This window comes from Phaethon lepturus, unplaced genomic scaffold (assembly GCF_000687285.1).
Source record: "Phaethon lepturus isolate BGI_N335 unplaced genomic scaffold, ASM68728v1 scaffold23102, whole genome shotgun sequence".
Classification (NCBI taxonomy): domain Eukaryota; kingdom Metazoa; phylum Chordata; class Aves; order Phaethontiformes; family Phaethontidae; genus Phaethon; species Phaethon lepturus.
Window position 1 is genome coordinate 19,108 of NW_010525864.1, and position 10,969 is coordinate 30,076.

Here is a 10,969-nt window from a genome sequence, read left to right on the forward strand (position 1 = left end):
GCAAACCAATGACGACTCCACCAAATGCTGACTGCTAGAAGACATGGGAACCTTTGTTACAGGCGTATTATGGGCTTAGCCCTGGGAGGTAAGCGGCCCTTTCCAGCCCTCCTGTTTTTCTGACAAGAAGTCTGCTATGAGATCTTCCCTGTATTTTTAGCAGAGCACTCAAACCTGCCAAGGTTATAAATAGCTGGGGGTGGGGGCTGGGGAGGTGTGGGGAGGATGGCAGTGCTAGCCTACCTTCCTGCATCTGTACACTCCGTACCGGATAGCAATAGCTCACTAAATTGGCCTCCACTACAAAGTCCAGATGTCAAGTCAGGTTTGCTGGCTTACAGCTCTGCACCCTTCCCCCTTCTTCCTCTTCTCCAGCCAGGTGACTGCTGAAGAGGCCCCAGCAGTGCCTACACACATCCAGCTGGCAAGAGTATGAGGTAAAGGTCACTTCTTTCACCCTTCAGCTAGGAAGGGACAGTTTCAAGTTTCTTTTTCAGGTTCTCCATTAGTAGCAAGTTCTGCAAGGCCAGCCGCCTGCACTCCCCATCTGGATCTTTCTCCACCACATCTGTAAAAGAAAAAGCCACTGTTAGTAAGAAAATGGGAAAAATGCCCTCCGCCTAACACTTCTCTACCATTTCACTGACCATCACAGAACGGCACTAAACGCCACAGAAGATGCGACTAAGTCTGGGCTGGACATCAGCACTTGCAGGAATTACGTTACACCAGAAAGCAAAGATGCACAAACTTGATCATCTTAAGCAGCATGAGTTTAGCCAAGCCCTGACTGTCACATGTGATAATGCTCAGTTCACTCTTGCAGCAGAAACAAATAGTCATTTGGGTTGAAAGACTATAGAAACTGCCTGACCTTGCATTCCATGGGATAACCTCCACGCCAGAATTCACACTTGTGCCCTTGAGCTATACATAACCTTTCTACAGCTGATCTACTAGCATGAATGCAGTCTGCAGTTAAGAAATCCACTTACTCAAAAACCTAAAGTCTCCATTCTGCCAATTCCTGCAACCTAAACAAACGCTCGGCGCTCCCTCCTGAAATCTGTGGTCACGCTGCCCTTCAAATGAGGGGAAGAAAGAGGCAGGCCCCAAGTTTCAACACATTCCCCATTCTGAGAGATTAGTCTTCTGATAAACCAGCAGTTCTTTCACACTTCACGCAGCATATAAGGGAGGGCATGAAGCTGCTTCCAGCAGCTGTTATTTCAGGGGCCCTTAATGGGCTTGCAAGGTAAAAACCAGGATGCGCGCAGGATGTCTGAGCAGGGGGAGCCTGGAAGAGCAGAGAGTCTGTGTAAGGATATCCTGTACGCACAAGCCGTGTGCTCAGCGCCCAGTACTGTCAGCCCAAACACATGACTCATTCAGATGGAGTAGGGCTATTTATAACCCCAGGGAGAGCTTCACGATGGTGCTTCCATGCTCCCTCTACAGAAGGCAAAAAGGGGGAGGCTACGGGTTAGTGCAGGCTCAAAAGCTAAGGCCGATGTTGGCACTGTTTCTAATTGCCATGAGCATGGACCTTGAAGTGCTGCCACTGAAAGGGAGGCACAGGGCACCAGAGTATCATTCAGGTCATTAGATAAAACAAACTTACCTACGACATAGCTCTGCAGCACTTGCAAGGGGTGGGGAATTCCCTCAAGGGCTGCTGCTGAGGAATCAAAGGAACTGTTTCCTAGAAATGTTTAGGTGTTCCCTCCCTCCCTCCCTCAGGGAAGATTAGGCTACTCAAAGTAGGTCCAGCATGGCATTAAGGGCAATGACAGACAAGTACACGGTGGATCCTAGCCTCTCTCCCCAGCTGATACGTCCCAAAGCGTCCCCTGAGTAGACAGTACCATGACAGTGACTGAAGTAGTTTCTTACACCACACCGTAAACACTTTCTAACAGGGAACAGTTCTAGTTACAGCCCAGAGGCTGAAGGGCGGGAACAGTCAGTCATATTCACACGATGAACTCCAGCAATCTGCATAGGCTGTGATACAATAACAAACTGGAGCGGATTTGTAGGTTTCTACCAAATGCTTCATGGATAACATTTTCTAGCCCACTGTTCCTCACTGTGCTTTATCCATAGCAGGAGAAATGCACATGCCTTAAGCTGAAACCTGAAGTGGTGACTTCTCCCGGCCATTAGACATGGTAGAAGAAGGCTTGCACGCTTGACAGCTTGCAAGTTTTCCCAGCTACAGCAGCATGACACCTCTTGCAAATCTTGTCTGGAAGAGTCATGAAGCAACAGCAAGTCTGCTAGCTCAGAACCACGATTCAGTCACAAAAGTAGGTCTCTAGTGACTGACTTCACCTGTTGGAGTAGCAAGAAGGAGCCCAGTACCTCCCTGTGATAGCTGTTTTACCAACAATCACAACAAATAGCAAAGGCATAGCCCAAGAAGCTGTCGTGTTTCAGGAAGCAGCTCTAAAAGGATGCAAAGTTTTAAATTGCACTTAAATTGTATCTGACCAGACACAGAGCTGAGTTGTATTCTTTAAGGTTTCTGAATGGCTCATAGAACAATTTCCCTTTCTCTACTACATACACAACTGTAATCTTATCCTGCTCTCATTCCCACCAGCACCTAACACACAATTTTAATGCAAAAGCACTACATACGAAGAGATGGCTATTGCACTACCTACCGGCATAAAAAGATGCTACTAGCACTGTCATCTTCCTCCTTCCAAAAATAACTCATTAAAAACAGATTACACAGACCCTCAGGCTGAAAATACATTTATAACATTCCTGGAAAGGCTTTACTCAGTCATAGCAGTGTTAACTGCAGAGACAAGCAGATTCCTCTGAGCACCCCATGTCATGGGAAAAGTAAAGTTTCTGGCCCCACAAGGCAGCTCTCTTCCTTTTAAAGGGCACAGAGCTCCACAACCTGCAAGGATCAGAGGCCGGCAGTCTCAGTGTCGCTTCCTGCCTGCTCCCTGTGGGAAGCCAACTCGCCAGAAGTGAGAATGGTGAAGGAAACCAACGCAGGGAGTCACATGCAGTCCACTCAGAATACTCCACTTCAGAGCTACAAAGCACACAGCATTATTTCCCCTTGTACTGCCAGCACACTGCGATACCTGACCACCGATTGTGCAGTTCCAGCCTGCCAGAACCCACAAACATAGCTTGTGTTGGTGTAAGGTGCGTTGGGTGCAGCACGGAAAAGTCATTTACTGTCTTTCATAGGTTGTTCTTTCCATCAGCAATAGGAAGTCAGGAGATGGGGCCGTGCTCTTCTTCCTCCTGTTTTTAGCACTAATGAAACCCATCTTCTGCACACATAGCGTAAGCGGGCCTTACAAGCCTTGTATGTTACTGCTGGCCAAAGTCACTGCCTGGATGCAATATGCCAATACTTTCTGCAGCTTCATGAGGTGGGTGGTTGGATGCTTAGACACAGAAAGGGGGCACATACTACATTTTGGGATTTTTTTGGTTGTGAGGTGAGGATAGTCACACTTTGAAATGCCATATGCAGCTCTCAGCTTATGCTTTAGATACCTACAGATGTAATATGTAGATACCTACAGATGTAATACATCTGTACAGCACATGGTATTTGCCCTAAACTTACAAGCAAGCAATAAATACGCTTATCATGCAAATCTCTGGTGCACAACACCATTACTGCTACCATCACAATTAAAGAGATACTGCACAAAGACTGCAGCACTAATCAGAAGAACACTGGCGTACACCACATCATCTTACCTCCCAGCCAGGACTGAGTCTCCAAAAGCTCTTCTGTCATGTCTTCCAGAAGACGCACCGTAGGGACACTGAGGAGCACGGAGGAGATACAGGACAAAAGACCCTGGCGCACATACCTGTTGGAGAAAGACTGAATTCGTTAGAGCCTGCAACTTCATGCTGTACCTTGATTTCCTTACCTCAGGGGTTCTCCAGTTTCAAATGTTTGTGATTATGATGACTTTTGCCATATTCCTATTGATTAGGAGTGTAATCATGCACCAGCTGGCAGAGTGCCCACACACAGAGTCCCTGCCATACTGTGCTGCAGGGAGCCTAGCATAATCCACAGTCCTGGCCAAGTCTGAGATCAAAACAGAAATCGGATGTTTGCAGCATTTTGACTACATGTCTTTATTTCTTTCCAGGGTTGAATGCTGGAATTGAATCTAAAGTTTTCTGAGCTCCCTGAGTAAATATAGATGAAACTATCACATGGATAGTTGATCGAGAATTTGTCATGCTTTCTATAGGTAATGACTGTACCCACACTAGCCAAGTTCATATGTTGGTCCGACATTAAAGCAATGCCTTCATTACCTATTCTTGCAATACTCAGCCGTAAGAACACAAGGCTGGAGGGGAGCATGAAGACATTGACTTTCTCAGTCAGATGCTACTCTTGGCCAAAGACAAACCATGGCTGGAGACTGGCTCGCAGCTGATCTTTAAAAAACAACTACAACTCACGAGTCAGTGTGGAAACGCAGAGCCCAGACGAATTCCAGCAGTGCCTTTCCCATTGCAGTAACTGCCTGCAAAACAGGATTATGACAGAAACACTGAATACCTTCACATTCACACCGCCCTACAGAACTGTGCCTTGAGATACACTGCTGTGAAGATCAGGGTTACAATTAACTTTATTTTACAGATGAGTAAACTTCGGCAGTAAAGTGAAATGATATGCCCAACCTCGCACAGAAGTTGATAGTTTTTCTACCAGAAGCAGCAAAGAATATTGCAGGGGTGTCCTGAATCCCATGTCTCTTTTCTGACCATTTCTTCCCAGCCCTTTTTGCAACTTCTCAGCACATGCAACTCAAACTTGCTTCCGGTCTAAGTGTAGCAGGGCCCAGAGCATGGTGCTATTTCAGGAGGCACCTCTGAGTTCCCAGGCTGGAAGTCTCTCCTGCTATCTGCAGGCTCATGCAGCCTTTCTTACCACAGTGTTGACAGCCAAGTACATCAGGATTGCTAAAGTGTGGACCAGTCTTCCAAGGACGAAGTGATCTTCCCCCAGGAGATCAAATGTTGTCAAAGGCCTGCAAGTGCAAGATACAGAGCCCTGTAGCAGTGGGAAGGCTGATCAGTGCATGTTTGTAACAGTCAGGGTGGTTTTGCAGGGCAAACTGTCCCCAACAAGCCTGAATCCCTACGACAACAGTCATTGTACAGTCATTCCCAGTTTAACACAGGCCACAGCTGTTTGCTCTCATCTTTGCTCCCAGACCAGTAATATCCTCTTCTCTTACAGCAGATATCACTCTACCAATAGGTTTTACTTACAAAGAACTGCATGCAAAAACTAGCACCACTGCCTTACCAGAAACAAACTGTTAAGACTGGTATTACAAGAATCTGGATTCTCATGGAATCAATTACTCAGCCTTCTTTAGGTAAGCAAAGATTTAAATGACTGACAATAAAGTATGTCCTATAATGTGGTCACAAGGACCAGTCCAGGTGACAGGCCCAAACCTGAGACAGAGTTAACTTTGGTTGAAGACTGCAATCTGAGTTCTGCAGTTTTGTGTGAACCTCCCAAGGTGGAGGGTCAGCCAAGACAGCTGGTTTGGTATTGCCAAAATCATCTACCTGTGCACCTGCTGACAGGTTATTCTTCATAATGTATCTTCACTTCTGCAGCATCTTACATACTCCTACCCAACAAGACTTCAAAGAATAGGTCAAGAGAACACAAACCCCTCCTCTCTAAGCTTTATGCATGGGCCAGGCATCAGTGTGGTGTCACGGGACTCCCACACAGCTTCTGGGCTTTAGCCTGCTACTCCGAGGCAAGCAGAACAAGCAGAAAGGTTCACTCCGGCAGATGCCATGCCCACATCCCAAGGTGTTCACACTCACCTGTCAAAGTGCTGAATCAATGGAAAAAAGAAGTGCCCAGCAACAGAATTGAACTCATTTGGGCCAGAAGACAGTTCCACTTGAGACCGACCCTGCCCAAGAGAAAAATTAAGTCTAGACACAAGACAGCATCCGACTCTTCCACTTCACTGGACACTGTCAAGACCATGGGTTCCTTGCAGCCATCCCACTGCCAGCCACTGCTTGCTTGTACGCCTATGGCTACTAGTTTCCAGACTAGATGGCTCACTTCCCACTCTCATATATCTACATATTTTAGTACAACGTAGCTCAGTACTGCTGGGTTAGATCTAAGAAACAAGAACATGAAAGGGATAAAGGAGTTTTGGAAAGCAAGTTCTCCAGAGTGAACCACAGGTGAGTTCTGGGAACTAGGAAACTGGCATCAAATAGGGAGGCTGAAACAGTCCAGGCCAGAGGCAGCTAGTCTGATGGAGGAAGCTCTGGGATCCGTGAGGTGCAGTCACAGCTCCCTGTAGTGGCCAGACAAGCTCAGAACAAACACAGAACAGCAATAACTATCTCCCCATGCAAGGCAAGAAGTTCAGGGTTTATTTTTCTCTCCCTGGTGGGACAGGACTACACGAGTTGGTACTCTGCACTGAAAGACTCAGCCAGATACTAAGACAAATTTATATCTGAAGTTACAGACTCTTCCTTTGGATTGGGCCCAATTTCATAGGTATTTTGCTCTTTCGACAGCAACTCTTATCATCTCAATTTTTACTGTATTTGACATTAGTTTGTTTCTGCCCTGTCCTCACCATAGCAAATCTCCGAGTCTTGCTTTTGATCCTCTCATCAACAATTCTTTTCCAGACCTTAGAGCTGTCACTTCCAGGAAGGAGCTGAATACAAGGTTTTTGGGCACCAGAATGCTTGGTCTTCCCATGGGATTTGGGATAGGATAGTTCCTGAGCTGCCAAAACCAATACCTAGATGAAAAAGAGGGAGGTTCTGTTAGAAAGGGGTAACCCATGTACTAGGGAAAAACAACAACACTTACCTGCACCCAAACTGATAGGAACAGCAAAGCAAAAGGCACAACAGGTTTAGAATGAAGAACAGCAAGGTAACTGACCTCCAAACAACCAATTGGCTCTGAGGTACTGAACAACCACTTGGTCATCTAACCCTGAAACAGAACAGTTGCTCCTTCTTCAGACACAGTAATGATGTAGGAGTGACAGGCAGATTGCTGTCTTTCAGAAAGTGAAGATACAACAGACTGATGACATGTTAGGAAACAGCAGCTTCTCCCAGCCAAATAACCATCGTATGTTTTGCATTCTGCGAGGAATGATTGCTGTATAATTGGAGTGTAGCAGTGTTACGAACAAGAGGGGAATGCCAGGCACAAATGCTAATGTAAGAGGTTCCCATGCTTCTGCCGCCTCCTCCGAGGAATAAAAGGTAACCCCATTACATCTCAGTGAAACAGCACTGGTGCAACAAAGACACAAGGAAAGTGGGAATTGAAGAGCACTTACATCGAGAATGTCCATGCGCTGACGAAGACTGTAGTTCAGAGAGTAGAACTGGGAGGTCAAGTACTTTGCTACCTGTACAGAAAAATCAAGGCGCAATGAACATACACCCAGGCTGGAAACAGCCTTCCCACTAATTCTAAAAGCACTCCATTTCAGAAGTCCTGCTTCCTGTTAGTTAACCACAAGCCTCCAAAAGAAGGAAGAGCCACGCTCTGCAATAGGGGAAATTCAGGCACTTCCACTTCTAGAGTCTCCCAAAGAAAGTAAATGACAAATGGGACTTTGCCATTCTTCTCTCCCTCCTATACAGAGGCGCCCAAACAACTGCCATGGCACTTCGAAGGATACCTTACTGCAGCCTTTCAATACTTAAAGGGGGCTTGTAAGAAAGATGGAGAGACTTTTTACCAGGGCCTGTACTGACAGGACCAGGGGTAAAGGTTTTAAACTGACAGATCATAGATCTAGATTGTACGTAAGGAAGAAATTCTTTACAATGAGGGTAGTGAGGCGCTGCAACAGGTTGCCCAGAGAAGTTGTGGACACCCCATGACAGGAAGTGTTCAAGGTCAGGTTGGACGGGGCTTTGAGCAACCTGATCTAATAAAAGATGTCCCTGCCCACAGCAGGGTAGTAGATGATATTTAAAGGCCCCTTCCAACCCAAACCATTCTACGATTCTGATTACAATCACCAGTCAAGTCTCCTTCTAGAGAAGCCCTTTGTGCCTCAGCTTCCCTCTATGTGAAACAATCTCCCCTTCAGCACAACAAATCCATATCTAATTTGCCTTGTCAGGTATACTCATACTAACAGCCTCCAAACAGTTCCTCCAGTCCATTACAGCTACAGAGTTTTCTCTTTCCTGTTGTTTTCAGTCATCCACTGCAGATTCTTCAGTACATAGCCCATCTCTGCATAAATGCTGTCAGACATGAACTTACTACACTCTGATACCTGCTTCTGTCAAGCTAGCAAGAGACTTCAGCTGCTTGTGAATAGCTGCAAATTTTTGCCTGTGCCTCAACTGGAAAAAGGAAAGCAGTAAGAGGGACTTACAGGTATTGGATCTGTGGTTAAAACAGCTACTTGAGCTTTCTGACGGAGCTCCACAAAGCCTTCAATACACGTCTTCTCCTCCAGATGCAATAATATTTTTGCCAGCTCCACGCTAACCTGCTCAAAATATGAAAAAAAGGAATCAAATCCCTGCACATTTTTTTTTCCTCACAGGGTTTACACATCATTTCTAATGTTTAAGCAAAGACAATGAGGGTATGGAATACAGGCAGCATGTCCATTACTTAGGAGGGAGAGAAAACACATTAAGCTAAATGCCATCAAGACATTAAACACTTGAATAAAACTTCATTATAAACTTCATTAAATAAATAACATAAAATACATAAATAAATTCAAGTAATACATATAAATTTATAATTAATATATAAACATATAAATAAATTCAATTAACATCCAATTAAGTAAATAATATAAAATAAATAAATTCATGAATAAACTTAATTAAAACACTGAATAAACTCCTATGCCAATTTCTCCGTCCACATGCACTTGGGCTTTTTGGACAAGCGGTGGCATCATAATATAGGAGGACTTGTCACTGTAACTGATGGGTTAGAGGGTACAGTACCACACCCAAAGCCCATCCAGCTCAGTAGCATGTCCGATGAGCATCAGCAGATTGCACATTGTTTACTGGACGACACCCCTTCCCCTTCTCAGCTGGCAGAGGCCTGTATCTCTGCCACCTTCAAGTGTTCACTAACAAGTGGTGAACACTCATCACACCAGTGACCTTGCCCCAAGTTCATCTCACCTGAGCTTTTCATCGTGATCAGTACAATCCAACCACTCCCGCAGGAAGACATTATGCTTGTACAAGCAAATAGGGGAAGTCCATTTGATTTTATAGCCCTTTTTGTTGGTGAACCACAATTAAATTAAATTTCAATTAAAAATGAATTAAGTCCAAAATCATAATCAACTGGCCTGTGGAATTTGTGGCTGCTCTGTAAACTGCATTTCTAATGCTTTTTGCACCCAGCACAAAGCACGGAGTTTCCTCTGCTTCTTCATGTCACTGGCAAGCTCTACTTGCAATGCATTTCATTTTCAGCACTGGAGCTGCTAAATGCCATACTGTTGCCAGCACCTTCGCCTGCTGCTTTGTTTCTTTGTGCTCCCTCACCTCCAAAGCAACTGCTTCCTTCTATTTCCCTTCCCAAGTTGAAAGCTTTAAAGCCACATACACGTTAGACTGGCCTGCTGCTCTGTTGGCATATTTAGTTTCCTCACAAGGGCAACGGTATAATCCCATATTACATCCCACTGGTAACTTAGCTCATAGTACTTCACCTCTCTTGTTGCTGCTGGATTCTTTCGAACCAAGCTCTCAAGAGCCTTGATTGTAGCTTCCCATTTGTCCACATCTTCAGATCCTGTCAGGACTTAGGTAATCAATAAGACAAACAAAAGCTATTAACAGAATGGTTGTGCTTGAGTGTATACCCCTAACTTTCTTCTGCCAATAGTTTGTCTTGTTATAGGCAGATATCACTGACCCAGCACATGACTGGCATTAGGAACTAAATTGAAATTACTCAGAAATTACAGTTCAACATTTGAGCCCAAATTACTGAAATCCTACAGCTTCTTCAAATTAGCTCAGAAAAAAATAAACCTACACAGAGACCACTCTCCCAAAATCAGTATGAAACAGATAAAGAATCATCCCAAAATCTCCTACCTTCAATACAGTCTCGGATATACACAGGAGCCTTAGTCTTTAGTTCTTTATCCTCTGACATGTCATAAGGGATAAGGTCATCATCACTGTAAAAGAAATAAAGGTAAGAGTTAGCATGTGGGGTACAGACGGTCTTTCTTCCCCTAGCTATCCACACAAAAGGGAAAGAACCAGCTCATAACATTGTTGTAACACCGTTGCTCTTACATCATCCTTCCTACATGAAGCCTAACCTGAAAGGGTTCCATAGGAAGTTCTAGAAATTACTCTGAAGCTTGGTGAAAGAGCAGTTCTGTGAGCAGATCTGGAGCTGGATCTCCTGGTCAAGTGCAGGAAGGAGTCAGGTGACCCAGAGACTAGAAGCTGATTCTTGGGATTTCCTTATATATTGATAAAGTGACAGAATAAGGCAGGTCCACTATTAAAATGGGTAGATATATCCACAATTCCAGGAAACATGTATTTAAGTCAAACAGAATAAATACGATGGTTATACACAACGTAGGCTTTGCTCAAGTCATTGACTAACATACTTGCGTGCCATTTCCTACACAAAGTCCTACTCTGCTCCATTACCACTCAGCTGAAGAAGGTCCAAAAGCACAAGATTCGCCAAGAAACACAGCTACCAATAGCTCCCTTCTCCCCACATCTGCTCTTACAAACCTGCCATTAGTTTCCCTTTCCTACTAGTTTCTTGCCCCAGACCTGTCGAGCTCAGCATCCGACTCCTCATCTGGTATCACAGGGGCCGCTGTATGTGATTTCTTGTTACTTTCCAATACCAACGGCAGTGCGGCATCTGCTTTCTCATTCCTGC

At 44.9% G+C, this 10,969-nt stretch overlaps 1 protein-coding gene across 1 annotated transcript in view; it reads right to left on the reverse strand.

The window, feature by feature from the left end:
* Positions 1 to 37: 37 nt before the first annotated feature.
* The window catches only part of TELO2 (telomere maintenance 2), a gene marked incomplete at its 5' end in the record, with an annotated part of 14,421 nt that continues 3,489 nt past the window's right edge, over positions 38 to 10,969 (reverse strand). Inside the window, 11 exons of the mRNA XM_010282897.1 lie at positions 38 to 568; positions 3,745 to 3,860; positions 4,474 to 4,538; positions 4,949 to 5,048; positions 5,872 to 5,963; positions 6,657 to 6,827; positions 7,383 to 7,454; positions 8,442 to 8,558; positions 9,759 to 9,850; positions 10,150 to 10,235; positions 10,858 to 10,965. Of these exons, the coding sequence (XP_010281199.1) occupies positions 465 to 568; positions 3,745 to 3,860; positions 4,474 to 4,538; positions 4,949 to 5,048; positions 5,872 to 5,963; positions 6,657 to 6,827; positions 7,383 to 7,454; positions 8,442 to 8,558; positions 9,759 to 9,850; positions 10,150 to 10,235; positions 10,858 to 10,965 (1,123 nt within the window). The remainder of the gene's footprint in view (positions 569 to 3,744; positions 3,861 to 4,473; positions 4,539 to 4,948; positions 5,049 to 5,871; positions 5,964 to 6,656; positions 6,828 to 7,382; positions 7,455 to 8,441; positions 8,559 to 9,758; positions 9,851 to 10,149; positions 10,236 to 10,857; positions 10,966 to 10,969) is intronic.